The 15,950-nt window shown below is 41.4% G+C and overlaps 1 protein-coding gene and 1 long non-coding RNA gene across 5 annotated transcripts in view; one reads left to right on the forward strand and one right to left on the reverse strand.

Annotated features, from left to right (window-relative positions):
• Positions 1 to 8,220, forward strand: part of LOC146839619 (uncharacterized) — a 203,377-nt gene extending 195,157 nt beyond the window's left edge. For both annotated transcript variants that reach the window (XR_014981111.1, XR_014981112.1), the window contains one exon: positions 7,915 to 8,220. This is a non-coding gene — a long non-coding RNA (uncharacterized LOC146839619). The remainder of the gene's footprint in view (positions 1 to 7,914) is intronic.
• Positions 1 to 15,950, reverse strand: part of LOC146839620 (membrane-spanning 4-domains subfamily A member 8-like) — a 231,313-nt gene that overhangs the window by 36,635 nt on the left and 178,728 nt on the right. For all 3 annotated transcript variants that reach the window (XM_085651696.1, XM_085651698.1, XM_085651697.1), the window contains one exon: positions 5,194 to 5,250. In XM_085651696.1, coding sequence (XP_085507822.1) covers positions 5,194 to 5,250 — 57 coding nt within the window. The remainder of the gene's footprint in view (positions 1 to 5,193; positions 5,251 to 15,950) is intronic.

The raw sequence follows: 15,950 nt of genomic DNA on the forward strand, positions 1-15,950 counted from the left end.
AATGTTTTTCAACGCTAAATCAAAACTTTAAGGCAGTCTAGGACAATTGTTTCCTATACCAAAGTGTCTCTATGTAGACTTGGATTGGAAACTGATGCCATGACACTAAGGGGCGCTTACAATCTCATTAGGAAGGGCTCCAAATTGGACTCAGGCTTGCCGAATCCAATTTAAGGGTTTACGATGCCTGGAAAAACAGGTTTCTTTTTATTTGTCAAAAATAAAATCCCACAGAGGTTGGGGTGTGTATGAATAATAGTCCTACTACATGTCAGGAATTGCCAATATGCCAGCAGAGGTACTGCACGGATATGCTATGTAATGATGAAAGGTGTACTTTTGTTTTTGTTTGTGTTAATAAATTGTTTTTAAAAAAAATCCCACAACAGGATTTTCTTTTTGCAAAATAAAAAAGACAATCCTCCCCACGCCATGGGACAGAGCTAACTAATGCTATGAACAACAGTGGTTCCTTCTGAATCACTTCAACATTTATCAGCATGTTAGGCAGCCAAGCAGTTTCCACTTCAATAAATCAAATGAAAATAAAAAGTATATACATGTTAAAAAAGAAGAAATATACATTCATTAATAATAGACAAACAAACATTTTAAAATATTTTAGAAGCTGCTCCAAGTGACAGTGCTGTGCAAGTAAATAGTGAACACGTATTATGTAAGGTGAAAGGAAATTAGAAAGAGGAAAATAAACTCTCTGTATCAGCTTATACGAGCATTTATTTCCAAGAGCACTCACTTAATCCAATGTTCAGACTCCAAATGTATACAATTATTGGAAAACCAAAACAGTAGAATCCTCTACGTTTTGACCCCTAGCAGCAACTTTTCATGGAGTCTTCATAAGGACCAAAACTAAGGTACCATCCTCTACTACAGCTGTCAAGCACAATTCAGAACTCAGATGTCACGTTTAGGGCATGTTTCCATATATATAATGCTTTAATCCCCACTGTACGCTATTTGAATCTATGTCTCTCAACTCTACAGCACTCCAGTCTACGCCCCTCTTCTGTACTCCACTGTACTCTACTCTACTGTACGCTATTTTAGTGTTTTCTACCCTGCTGTACCCTATTCCAATGTATGCCACTTTACTCCACTCCACTGTACGCTACTCCACTTTATGTCACTCCACTCTATGTGACTACCCTGTGCATCCCACTTTATACTATTCCACTGAATGCCACTCTACCCCACTCCACTCAACCCCACTTCACTCTACACCACTCCACTGTACGGTATTCCTCTATATGCCACTCTACACTACACCGCTGCAGTCAACACCACTTCACTGTATGTCACTCTACTCTATGATATATATAACTTTATTATAGCCTTAGAGCCCTCCGTAGTGGGCTATACCAGCCATTAAAGGCCGAGGGAGCAGGACTTTAAAGCGAGTATTGCCCAGCTACAGAGGGCTATAAGGCTATTAGAACATTCTGCCACTAGAGGGCAGAATGCTCTAACAAATACAACAAAGGCGTCACGGAGCATTAGTGTATTGATATTCCCTTGGGCTCCGTGAGGCTTTTGTTCACAGCAGCAGCTGTGAACAACAACATTGGAACGTAGGAGCTCCTGGCTTCTATCCGCCATTAGAAGGCCCGGAGCACTCCATTGTTTTCAATGAAGCTCACAATATTCTAATGTTCTAAATATTCTTAAACTTAAACTACACAAAAAAGCTTAGATTGTAAACTTATACCTTTAATTTATGATTTACCCAACACCTCGAAGTTATTAGAACTCATGCGTCTCCATTCACAGTGTGCATTCAATTCAATAGCCACACTACATGAACTAGTTATGGGCTGTGTGCTGGCCCCTAGTTAGTTCACTTTGTTTATTAACAAGGTAAGTGCATCTCTATATGATTGCAAGAACGATTCACTGAAATGGTTAGAAAAAAAAATACCTGCTTAATTCTTTGCAGAAGAGCGCCAACGGGGCTGCCAACCCTTCTCAGCAAGTTTGCTTCCACATGAAATGATCTTGGGTTGGAAATAAATGCTGATAAGGCAAAATGTATGACTTTTAACCTACACAAGACGTTTAGAGGCAAACTGAGATTGGGAGAATCCACTTAGGAAAGAGTTAGTGAATTTTATACTCTTGGGGTTAGGGTTGACACCTCGATCTCGTGGTCTCAGCTGACTGTAAAGAGCCAGCTGATCTTGCATCACAGAGGATTTGCTGTAATAAAAAAAGCAGAACTTCTCATTCTTTTGCCTTGTATCCCCTGTTGTAGAAATTTACCTAGCACAAGCCATGATCACCGCTCTATATGGTGCTGAACTTTGGGAGTTTTGCAATATGTCCAGCTTAGTTCAAAGTGGAAATAATGTTATAAAGGCAGCTTTAAATATGCCAAAATGTCCCAACCTTACCCTTATGCAGCTGGGCATTTTACTAAAAACCATAACCCATGCTGCTAGTATGCACCAGCTTTTATATTGGGTGATCCTCGGGACGAATAGCCTGCTTGAGTGATCTAGGAGCTGAAAACGTTGGATATTTCCCTTGAACTCTCTGGGTTTACCCACTCTGAAACCTGGTTACACCATCTGAATTTACAGGAGGTCTGGGGAGCCCTGGAAGTTATCACTAATAATATATTCATACTGGTTAAGGCAAGTTATTGGTCTTATGTTCATGACAATTGGTTGAGGGAGTTATCAATGGGATCCGTAGTGGAAACGTTTGTTGGAATGAAACATCAGCCCCGACCTTGACAAAATTGAGCCTGTGGAAGCAAGATCTCTATATATAAAATTTAGGTTGGGACCCATCATTAATTATCTGATGAAACACATGCACAAAAATGCAGTTAGGATTTTGAAGACTGATACAAATGAATTGATGGCATTTCCTGTATCAATATATATTCAACCTGGATACTAAGAAGACTGTCTGTACATGAATGATTTTAACACACACAAAGGAGTAGGAAAGTGTATTTTTAGAAAGTGGCACATGCTCTGTGGAAAAACTGCCCTCCCTCACAAAATTGTGACATGCTTCATCATTGGGCTTGCTTACTTACACCCCTGTGCAGAACAACGCCTAGGGTGGAGCTAAAGGGAGGGGAAGACAATACAAACAATAAGATTTGGGATCAACAAAGAAAAAGTGCAGCCAGTGGAGGTAAAAACCAGCTCGGATGTATCCCCTCTCGAAATTTTAATCCTGGCACATCCGGATAGTTTTAAAAATGTGAAGGATGGTGGTGATAGAAAAAAATTCGTATTTCTACACCCCTCCTTACTGCCAAGTTGTCGACATGTTTCTGCAGTTTCTGTTGTGCCCACAGAATTGGGTCACTCCGGCATTCATCAGTACCCTCGGGATCCCATATTGTACCACCCTTTGATCCTCGTTCAGGTATCGGTGGAATATATTCTTTCCAATATCAGGTATATCTATTTCACACTCTCTCCATAATCGAGTTTTACCAAACAAATTGCTTGAATTAGCGAGGTGTAGGGAGTGACCTCCTGTAGTCAAACTTTCATCAAGGTAGGCGCACTTCCTGGAATATCTCCAGCTCTCGCGGTGTACAAGAATGATGCCTGACTTCCTAATCTATTGCACATGTCATACGTTTCTACTATTTTGGCATGTGAAGAACTAAGAAATATGACCAGGATATTCATTCTAGAGACATAAACATTTACAGTCAATATTACCAAAGAAATAGTTTATTTGTTGCAGATCTAACTAATGTAATTTTTTTTATAGTTTTAATTATTTATGTGTATGTTTGAATGTTTTAAGGGGTATTATTCCCCAAAATAGACATATTTCGACTACTTTATACATTTATATATACATTTATATGTGTATACAGTAGTATAGATAGACATATAGAGAAATGATATATAGGTATTTATATTTTTGGCAGCTTTATGCTTGGAGAACCAATAGAGAATAGGATCACCGTCAAAGTCGCAGACACTGGCATTGAATCGCGGGGCTTCCTCAGGTCTCTGGTTTTCCTCAGCAAGGGAGATCTGACTTCAAGAAAAGTCTCAACATAGAGGGCTTCATTGAGACTGACATGAGCAGCATCTGATCGACATCAAGGACTTCATGGGCATTGACTTCAGACTTTGCCCACTCTGAACATTTCCATCTTCATCAACACTCGCAAAGGGACCCTGCTTTTCAGCAGCCTACAGTCGTCGAGTACTATTTCAGAGCCAGCTTGCGGCTTGACCGGCCGATGACTTGTTGCTGCCCGTTCTTTCTCCATAAAAGTTTCTGACCCTGAAGGTAAACTTTCCACAGTGATGAACCTGGCCCTTGCGTCTGTTGTGCGATCCATCGCAGTCGACGTAAACCTTTGACTTTGAACTGGTCTAGCACAACTAGATAACCACGGTTGGCATTTGGTGCTTTTTAGCGCTATTTTTATTTAAAGAAAATGAAATTCATATCTCCGGTTCTATCTATTGAATATTTGTCATTTTGATGTCTTTTTATTTATTAAGTATTCTCGACTTTCCAAAATAGTTTTGGGATTTTTCTTGTGTTGTGTTTTTACTATATTGCTGTATTAATGCTGCATAAATGCTTTACACTTTACCGCTAAGTTCAGTCTTTCTGCTTTTTGCAAAGCTTCAAGGGGAATTAGCTAGCACATGTTTGTTTAAGTCACTCTGCTGGTTCACCCTGAAAAGGACTGATTATTTATTTTAGGGGGTTTCTCAACCCCACAACTGATACTCCAATTTTCTAAAGAAATAATCTAACTTTCTTGATGCAAAGTATTGTTTACGCTCTCATGTAAGATCATGTTAGTGATAGAAATCTTGCAGTAATAGAAACGTTTTAATGACTGATTCAGCTTGGTTCAGATTATGCCATGTGGACGATACGATGAACTATACAACTCATAATAGTGCTATGTTACCAAACACATGGCGCCTTAGTTGTTGAATGTGTTAATGCATCAGTGAGGCTGCAGCCATACAATGCAGCTTGAGGGGGCATTAGGCATGCTGCTCTTACATGTGCCAGTTCTAGACATACACATACTCAACTGGCTACATTATATGCATGGGAACAGTCTTGTATAAGGGTTCTGCAGTGAATAGGCAGCAACAAAGGGTGTGAAAAGAGAGCTGCAGTTTGAGGACGCATTTAGTTAGGTTAAAAACCACTACTCACCAAACAGCGACCTCCGTTTTTCTCCGCCACGATGTGCAGAACCCCAGAGATGATGTACTGAGGGGAGAGGATAACACACCTTCTATCAATAATCAACACCTATCGATCACTGGTCATTGCTTATTCAGAAATCGTCACATGTTATTTGGTGTAGAAATGTAGGCTGCCCTTCCACCGACAAATGACCTGATGTTTTAGAAGTCACAGCCTGTAGGGTTCTGAGGCTTCAAAGGGAAAACTGACATGGTTTTGCAGGGGATGCAGATCGGCAGGTGCCATTCACCCCTCTTCCCTCCCACCTAGACAGACAATTGTGGAGTCAGAAAACTTACTTGTAGGAGACTTTTTTGCATATGCAAGTGATGTATCACTGAGCCTCATACAGAACCCAAGAACAAGCACACATACTTTATAATGTATTAGAATGGAATATCTGCAATGCGGATATAAATCAGCTGAATGAGAATTGTCATTATAATAATTACAAGTCAGCATACATCTCAATCTATTAGTAAAAGCCTTAACTGTGTTATATTTAGAAGACTTACCGTTTGATGCATTAACTTAACACATATCACTATATTTGCTGAGTCATGTAAGCCTCCCTCAACCAGAGCCCCTGTCTTTAGCGTCTCTCCCCAAACACCTATTAATCTGCTTGCTCACTCTCAAGTGCTAGGGTCTTTCATATACTGTTCATGTTTTAGGGACTATGGAGAAAATCGCAGCCTTTCACCCTCGGGCCCTGCATTTGTTACACAGGACAGAAGACAATGCTCCTGTTGGGTTATTAGGATACACACAGAAGTTACTGCGTTGTATCCTTTCATTTCTGCCAGCATGGAACTCACACTAGTTCACCCTGCAAACAAATTTATAGGAACGGTGAAATGCTGTAAAGAATGAAAAAAACCCTCTTACATTTCACAACTCGAACAGCAGAAACAGGTGACAATTTAGCATTTATATTTTCCGTCAGCAAAAATGATGCTAAGAAGACACATTAATGAAGACTGAATTTATGCCTAGATTTAATGTCACACAGATCCATTCACTGCACATACAATGACCGTGTTATCATGCATCACAGTTTGTGACACATGGTGCTTATCCAACATTTCCAAATGCTGTACCACACTTGACGATGGTATAGAGTCTTTTCCTCGTAAAGCTCTCTATGGGCCTGACTATGGTTAGCCGGAGGTGAGTTACCATATGGGATTCTGCTCCACCTGCTTCAGGTTGGGTCAATGTTCCTGCACCTAGGGGAATATCAACAACAACCCGCGATAATTATCGCTAAGCGCACTTAGCGCTAGGATAATTATCGCCAGCTATCGTGGATTTTTATCGCTGAGATAGCGTGCTATTAGCAACGCTTATCTCAAAAGCGATAAAAATCCTAGAGCTAACTGCCTAATGTGAGATTATCGCTGGAAACCCAGCGATAATCTCACGTTAGCTTGTTGATAGGGAACCACAAACTTAGCCATGATATCCACCTTACATAGGATATCAAGGCTAAGTCAGTCCTGAAGCAGGCGTAAGGAAAGTAGTGATAACAGGGGTTATCGCTACTTTTCCTGCCACTAAGCTTCATAGCGTGGGGCTTGATCATAGGAGAAATGTCGGTTAGCGACATTTCTCCTGTCATGTCAGGTCAGGAACGCCCACTTTGCATCTCATTAGAGATGCAAAGCTGGGCGTTAGGAATCCCCACGCTAAAGCAAGGTTTCACGCGTTAGCGTGACCTTGTTAATTAGGCGATAAAATCATCGCCGCTTTTCGGCCGAAAACGTCTGCTAAAGTGGCGATAATTTATTATCGCCTCCTTGTAAATATGACCCTGGTTTTGTCAGATGTGGGATCCCCAAACCTCATTTTTCCGGCTGGTAACTCCACCCAGATAAACCATATGAGGGTTTGACTACAGCAGCAGCCAGGCCTCCTGCCCATGTTTTTTCTGGCAGGGCGGACATACAGAATATATGCAGAATATAACGTTCCCTCCCCACCCCAACATTAATCGGCTTTTATACCCCCACCCCACCCAGAAGTTGAAGCATACAATTACCACCAGCTCAGAGCAGATGGTAAATGTAGGTGTCAAATCTCGCAGAACATTATCAGAGATATTATGACACACACACACACCCAAAAATATACTGACAAGCTCTTTCTAAGTTGCACATATTTTCGTACCGATGGTGTTTAATTAATCATTTATTGTAATTCTTCAAAATAGATTGTTGTCTAAGGGCAGCAAATCGTGAAGAATGTGACTTAGTTCCAACTTCATGTGAATCAAATGATCAGTTTCATTTTAAAATATAATATAGCAGTGTTTTAATGATATAATCGAGTCCCTTAATTTAGGGACAAATTCACTATATGGCTTCCCAGTATCTAATTTTTGGAGAATTGTGGTGGATTTTGTTCATTTTTTCCTGTGATCTCAACAATTGTAAAAATCGGCAGTTATCAATGTTTGTTCCACCACAACAAAACCTGAGGCTTGTGTTTTTCCCATACTTATGCAGAGTCCTGCTTTTAATTACTTCCTTCCCTCATTCATTTCCATTTTCAACTCTAACTTCCTTCTATCCTCTTCCTACCTCCATCTGTACCATGCCCTTTACTTTGCTTTTTTAAGTGATGTTTCATTATTTGTCTCACCACCATGCCCGTCTCATTTCTCTTCTTTTGAACTCCTCTTTCCAGAATTCCAGATGCACTGTATTCAAAGCATGAGCATGGATGGAGATATAATTGCACCTCATTTGGAGAGGAGGAGATGTGGCTTAGAAGCTCAAGCTATTATCAATGGAACCTTGTGTAGTATCCTGGTATCCTGTCCATGTTATTTCGATAACATTTTACCATCTACTCAGCCAATGGAATGTTGCAGTGATGATGCGCTTTGGAATGTTGGGAGCCTGTGAGGAGAAGTCACAGTTGAAAGTGGGCTGAGCAGCATTATGGCTGCTCCTGGTGGGGCTCATCTGCATAGCCTGTAACTACCTACAATAAAACACCTTGAACTACATCAACCTGCTTGGACTTTGTTACTACACCTTGGTACTTAGGTTCAAATCCTGGCCTCAGAATTGTGTGATTCTTGACAAATTGCTTAATTTCAAACCCAAGAGGCGGTATGGTGGGCAAAAGACCGATGGGATAGAATGATACCCCTAGTGATCGTCTGAGGGTGCACAAACCACAAGCAATCCTCCCATCGCCTTTTGTGTCTTTATACTCTACCTGTGCCTAAAATATGTGTAGAAAATGTATTTGTGTAATCTCCACTTGATGTGCATGTTCTTGTAGATTGTCTCCTGATCCCTTGTGCAGCACTCCACTGATTTACAGATAGGTTTGTGCTGTATAAATGCCATTACCTACTAAGATATGAATACAATAGAGATAAGGGTAATGCAGCAGCGGCCCGTGCAGGTAAGAGTAGGGGGGAGATTCGACAGATGACCACAAGGGAAAATTAAATAAATAATTCATTTTCCCTTGTCGTCTGTCGAAATCCCCCCCACCCAGCCCCACTGCCCCACTGCTCTTACCTGCACCAACCGCTGCGGGGGTAATGGTGCAAATTTGACAGTCCTCCCAGCTACTTTATTCTTCAGACAAATGGCAATGATCAGTTGAATGAAAAGCTTCTAATTACAGGTCCTATAGTTACAGCAATCGATGCTGCTTCATGACGAAGCAGCTAAGGTATTTAAAAGAAAAAGTCATGATGTGCAGCATGCTTAGGATCGTTTAGCTATGCAGTCTACTGTGGAGCAAGTTTATTTCACATTGCTGGTCTGTGCCTGTAAGATTTTGCTTTTATATGACAGCCTTCTAGAGATCTGATAAACATTGATTTTTATCAAGGATTTATATGTATGTTTACAGCAATGTGTGAACTGTGCTTCTGTCAGGCAAACGTGAGACGTACACAAGAGAGCGTAATTCTGTGTTATGTGCCCGGTGCATTGTTCTCATCCATTTCCCATCTTGGGAGAAAGAATGAAAATAGCTTAGAATGCTTCAAGAAAACTAGTGCACGGACCCTTTTTCAGTCTCCCAGAGGTGTTGAATGATGTGACCTTTAACAAGCAACCTAAAAACAAGAGTGTTTACTTCTGCACTTTATGTGAGCATTATGATCCTGGATGAATCAGTTTGAATAGTGATTTGTGTTCCTGATTTACAAGGTTTCAGAAATCAAGGCTCCACCCTTGTAGAAAAGTCATCCTTTTTGCTCCCATCACCTTTTTGACTGATGCTGGTGGTTGGTATCTCTGAAAGTACCCTAGGCTCTGCTAACTAGGCCCAAAGCCAGTGCTCTAAAGGTATATGTTAATTGGTGTAATTCTAATGGGCAAAGACAACCTACCTGTAAGTCCCTAGCATATGGGTGGGCATATAGGATTAGAGACCCCAGTGGAGTTAATGCACTTAAGTGTGCACTGCTGTGGAGATTGGTTTCATTTTAAAGTCAAGCCTGCCTTGCAGGCAGGTTGTAAAATAGAGCTATGTCCAAATTTGACTTAGGATTTAAAAGTACTTCCGAAGCACCAAACAACATTTCTATAACTTATAAATCACCCCTAAGATCTGCCCAAGGTGCCATAAGGGTGTGGTGCATTGTTATAAAAAGCAGAGACAATATAAACATTTTTATATATGCCCTGGTAGTGCTGATAGACCCATAGCCTAACATACTAACATGGGGAAGGCTTTATTAAACTTCATAAAGTCGATCTTTGCTTGGGAGCTAGCTATCACTATCACTATCATTTAAAGTTTCAAAATAATGGATAGAAGAAATCCAACAACTTGCCAACGTTGGATTTATTATAACTATTACAGGAAAGTAGTTTTAGAATTTACTACCCTGAAGTTACCTAAAGCAGCCCTGTAGCAGCCTTTTCTGATTGGTCAACCTTTGACGGACTGAGCCAAGCTGCTCCCTGAGTAGGTGTGAAGAGGCCTGGGGCTTAAACAATAAAGCCATTTGGTGGGAGGAGGTTTGCTTCCTGGTGAAACCAGGGATAAGAAGGGGGATGGGAGATAAGCTTGCCTTCAAAGGCAGGAGGACAGATGTCACAGGACCCAGGCCAGCCCACACTCCCTTGATCCCCAGCCCTAAGGAAGAACCTCTAATTAGATTAGGAGAGGGCCTGGAAGGGGGGTGTAGTGAGTTGTTAGCCATACCTTTGGGTAACACAGACACACACACCAAGGAGAGATTCTTTCTATTTAGAGTTTTGTAAGAACAGTGCACACATATTCCACACTTTGCTTGAAGTGGTCATAGTAGACATAGGTAACTTTACCCCTATTGGTTGGGATGTCCCCAACTCTTGCCAGCCCAGAATGGGAGATAAATATGGGAGAACTGCAGGAGCTTCTCGGAACAATGCCTGAAACAAAAGTGAAGAAGGACTGCCCTGCTGGACCCTTGAACTGCACCACAGATGGCTTGCACTCAAATGGACACCACCTGCTGCACTCTCAAGGCCCCACAAAGACTGTGCCAAACTCAAAGGAAAATGAGTGGACTGACTGATCAGCAACAGCTACAATAGAACTGCAAGAAGTCGCCTGCAAGCCCAAAGAGATGCAAAAAGAACAATTGATGTATAGATTGCAGAACAATGTCATACATTCACTCCAATACAGAGCTCTGGGCCTAAATCCATCGTTTTTTTGCTCACCATGCCATTCCAGTATGGACCCAGACATATGCAAATCAGTCTTGACCCTGCGCCAAGTGGGAACAGTCCAGCCCAAACTGGCAGGCCAGGTCCTCCTTGGACTGGAAACAAGCATCCTAGGACCGGTTTCTGGATTTCAGCCCTCATCAGCCAGGATGGCTTGACTCCAGTGGCATGGAGAGCATGGGACCCAAGTCTGGACATACCCGTCCCACTCGGGGTGACAAATGCAAAAAGAACAATTGATGGACAGAATGCAGAACAATGTCATACATTTATCCCAGTACAGAGATCTGGGCCTAAATCCATCTTTTTTTTGCTCACCATGCCATTCCAGTTTGGACCCAGCCATATGCAAATCAGTCTTAACCCTGTGCCCCAATGGGAACAGTCCAGCCCGAACTGCCAGGCCAGGTCTTCCCTGGACTGGAAACAAGCATCCGAGGACCGGTTTTAGACTTTCAGCCCTCATCAGCCAGGATAGCCTGACTCCAGTGGCATGGAGAGCATGGGAACCACTTCTGGGCATAACCGTCCCACTCGGGGTGACAAATGCAAAAAGAACAATTGATGGACAGAATGCAGAACAATGTCATACATTCATCACAGTATAGAGATCTGGGCCTAAATCCATAGTTTGTTTGCTCACCATTCCATCCCAGTTTGGACCCAGCCATATGCAAATCAGTCTTGACCCTGCGTGCCAATGGGAACAGTCCAGCCCGAACTGCCAGGCCAGGTCCTCCCTGGACTGCAAACAAGCATACTAGGACCGGTTTCAGGCTTTCAGCCTTCATCAGCCAGGATAGCTTGACTCCAGTGGCATGGAGAGCACGGGGCCCACGTCTGGGCATACCCGTCCCACTCGGGGTGACAAATGCAAAAAAAAAAATTGATGGACAGAATGCAGAACAATGTCATACATTCATGATCACCCCAGCTGACCAGTTGCAACTGGAGTTTTTCTGGACTGTGCAGGTGTCTTGTGGGAAATTGACTTTAAGCCTCCGAGAGGCAATACAGAGTCTCCGAACCCTTGGACTGAGCTAGTGGACATTTATTTTCCACAGTGAAACCAAGCGCCAGATGTATGAAGGTAAGTGGTTGCAATTACCAAATATCACATTTTTGTGATTTGTTTTTTGGTACTCGCAAACAGCAATGTACAAATGTGTGTTTTTGCGATTCTCAGTGGGTCGCAAATAGACCTACCTCATGAATATTAATGAGGCTGGTCTCGGTTTGCAACCCATGGGAATCACAAAAGTCACAGGGATGGTGACCAGCTTGAGTCAGCAGACTACCATGTCTCCATGTCTGTGATTGCTTTTAAATAAAGCAATCTCTTTTTTTTTTTAAATGCAGCCCATTTTCCTTAAAGAAAAATCAAAAGTTTTCTTTTCATTTATTAAGAGCATGCAGTGGCCCTTGGGACCACTGCCTGCTCCTAAACATATATTTTTATTTCATGAACATTCACAAAGGGGAAGGGGTTCTGTGGGACTCCTTCCTATTTGCGAATGGCTTACCACCAACTTGAAATTGGTGGTAAAATGTGAATGTTTTGCAACTGCAATTTGGTCACAAAATATTCATACATACCCTCGCGATTTGGTACAAGGGATGGATATCCCCAAAATGCCCCTTTCTAATGCCGAATTGCAAACCCAATTTGTGATTCGGTAACAGGTCCTGAAGTGCAAGTTGGGCTTGGTACACACAAAAATTCCTCTTTTTGCATTGGCAAACAGCCCAATTCTGCAAAATCAGGCCGTTTGCGAATGTAGAAATGCTTCATTCATCTGCCTCAAGTAACTTCAAGATTTGAAAGTTTAGAAACATTCTCCAAAGTTTGCAGAAAGGTTCACGAAAGAGACCAGCTTAATGTAGAGAGTCAGGTCAACGAATTTGAATCGGGAATCGGCCTAACCATGCTGGTTTGTCCCGCTAAAAGCTACAGAGCGCCTCACAGTCGACGTCGAGGACAAAGACTGTGCATACTCATCCATTTACTTTTCTTCCCTTCAGACTTCCACGTGGATCCCTTTCTCCAGGTTCCCCTTCACAGCAGCATCTTGTCCCTGAAGAAAACAACCCTGTTGGTGCCGAAATCCAGGTAAGTCTGTTTAGTACCATATACGCATTAATCGGACCGGTCACATATAGTCTAGACCCCATCAATGGATAGTAGGTATTTTTTCATGTGTCATGCATATGTGTATATACGACACATGTGCAGTCAATATACATATACATGAATCAATAAATATAAAACAACATTCACCCCCGTAAGGAGGACTGCCGCCTGTCAATCAGAAACCTTGTAATATAGCAGGCGGGAGACCACTGCCATGGCAGTCTTCTTCAGACCGCCGCTGTCAAGCAGTCTGACCGCCACACTAGTAATCAGGCTAAAGGTAAACTTTTCAACGGGACCTAGCACTCAGCCTATCCGACCCAAGCTCCTTCACAGTCAGTCTAAAACTTTGGCTTTGTCCCAGTCCTGCGTGACTAGATAGCCGCAAGTGGTGCTTTAAGTTTTTTAGCACTAGAATGCATTTTTTTAAATTTAATTTTAAAAATTCCTGTCTCTGGTTCCTAACATTGGCTGTTTGTCGTGTTGGTGTAATTTTACAGATGTAAAATATTTATAGTTTACATTGGTGTTGAATTTTTATTGTTTTATGTCTTTTACTTATTTACTGTATTGATGATATTAAATGCTTTACACATACTTGCCTCCTAAGTTAAACCTGTCTGTTGGTTTGCTAAGCCCCAAAGGATTGAGCAAGGATTAATTTATTGAGACTTTAACTGGACTTATTAGTGATTCTGGTATTAATACTAACTGAAGGTGAATGTGATATTGCCTGGTTCCACGTTCTATGTTCTAGCGTGGAACCAGGTCTACTGAGTATTCTTTACTTGGGCAGTTGGTGCGGGAGAGACGATGGATGGGGTTTAATATTAAAGTTGCTATTCATCTCTACCTTAATGAGTGAAATTATTACACTGGCGACAATCGTGTGTATGGGCAGCCAAGTGAATTAGCCCCAACATTGGTGCTTCGTGAAACGTTCCGTAGTTTCACAAGAAGAGTTCAGCCACAACGACGAAGGAGGTTGGAAAAAGGAAGTATGCTGCAAACTAACTCATGAAGGATGTCCGCGGGAAGAGCGGGAAGCACTGGAAGGTGATTGAAGACATCCAGGTAGTTGCGGAGGATTAACGGTATTCGTGACACGCAAGGGCTGATCTGCGTGTCATGCTTCGTGACGCTCCTTGGATGTGCACTACTTCCCAGAGAAAGAAGACCAAAAGCGATTTGGGTCTTCTGGGAAAAAACAAGCCCACCAACCTTAGAAAAATGGCTAATTGTTTACATTACGTCAAGGAAAGAAGACCAAAAGAGGTTTGGGTCTTCTGGGAGAAAACAAGCCCATCAACTTTAGAAAAAGGGCTAATTGTTTACATTACGTTGACGGCGGCCATTTTGAAGCAGCAAGGTTTTCAGGAAATTCAAATCCTGCAAAGTTTTGTTTCAGGAGGCATAAATAATAATAAAAAAAAAACTTGATACTGGAAAACAACAGCTTGTCTTCACGGTGACAAGCACACCTGGTATTTTTTATTATTTTTAAATGTTTGGGGTTGATTTTTAATTTTTTTTGGTATTAATTGGTCTATTTTTGCGCTGTGAACAAAGACAAAAGTTTAAAGATAAAAGCTTGAGTCTGTCTACGTGGGACAAGATATTTTGGATATGTTTAGTGACAGTATTACACAGGACTTTTAGAGTATAAGAACATTTTTTTTTTCTTCGTGCTCTTCTGCTAATTTATATTTTAAAGTTATAATTAAGAAATTACATGTTATAATCTGCTTTAAAAATAAAGAGAGGGAGAAGTTATAGAACGGACTTGTGTGTTTGAGTTTCACTTGTTATTGTGAAAAAGTTTAGGAAATGCTAAATGTAACAGCACCCCCGTTTTTTGTGTCTGATCCAGGGGAGCCTACTGTTAAATGGAAAAAATGGAAAAAAATATTTGAAAACTATGCGAGAGTATGTGGCACAAATTTGAGTGCGGAGAGGAAACAAGCACTATTACTTCACTGTTTAGGAGGTGAGGGACAAGAAGTATTAGAGAATTTGCCTCAACTGAGCCCTGCAGTTCAAAGGGGTTTGAATGAATATGAAATGTGTATTAAGCAACTAGATCTACATTATCTACCAAAGGTGAGTACCATCATGGAGAGGTATTACTTTGGTTTAAGAGAACAAGGGAAGGATGAAAGTGTGGAGGAATTTGTTACCTCATTACGGAAATTAGCTTCGAGTTGCATGTTTGGGGAGTTGGTGGAAGAAAGGATAAGAGATCAATTTGTTTTAAGATGTTGTAGTGACAAAATAGGGGAAGAACTTTGGTTAAAGGATGAGCCACCCTTAGACGAAGTCATGACTATTGCAAAGCATGTAGAACATATGCTCAAATGTGTAGGAGAGTTGAGTAAAGTTAGTAAACAAACAGGTCTTACAGAGAAAGTAGAAGAGGTGGAATGTCAAGTTGTACAAAAAGTTGATTCTGTAAAGAAGGCTGATGCTGCCAACTACAAGAGTAAAGAGGATGATATAAAGGCGAACACGTCACAAGTTGATAAAAAAAATAACACGACATTGCAGGGTACTTGCTATCGATGTGGTAAATTTGGTCACATGGCTAATGCAAGAGATTGTCCGGCTCTCAAAGTGATCTGCAGTGTATGTGGGAAAAGAGGTCATTTTGGGAGAAACTGCCGTTTACGTAAGAGACAGTAGGAATGAAATGAGAGAAGTTTTGTTTCGAGTGAATGAGTGTGGTGTGGAACATCCATCTGAGTGGGTTATGGTGGGTGATGTTAAGATTAAAATGAAATCTGATTCTTGCTCACATCTCACCTTCATATCTAAGTTTGATTTTCAGAATTTTTTTTCAAGTAAGATCAATTTATTGAAGTCAGATGTTAGACCCACAGGCTATGGTGGAACTCCAATTAAAA

This window comes from Triturus cristatus, chromosome 4_1 (genome assembly GCF_964204655.1).
Source record: "Triturus cristatus chromosome 4_1, aTriCri1.1, whole genome shotgun sequence".
Lineage (NCBI taxonomy): Eukaryota > Metazoa > Chordata > Amphibia > Caudata > Salamandridae > Triturus > Triturus cristatus.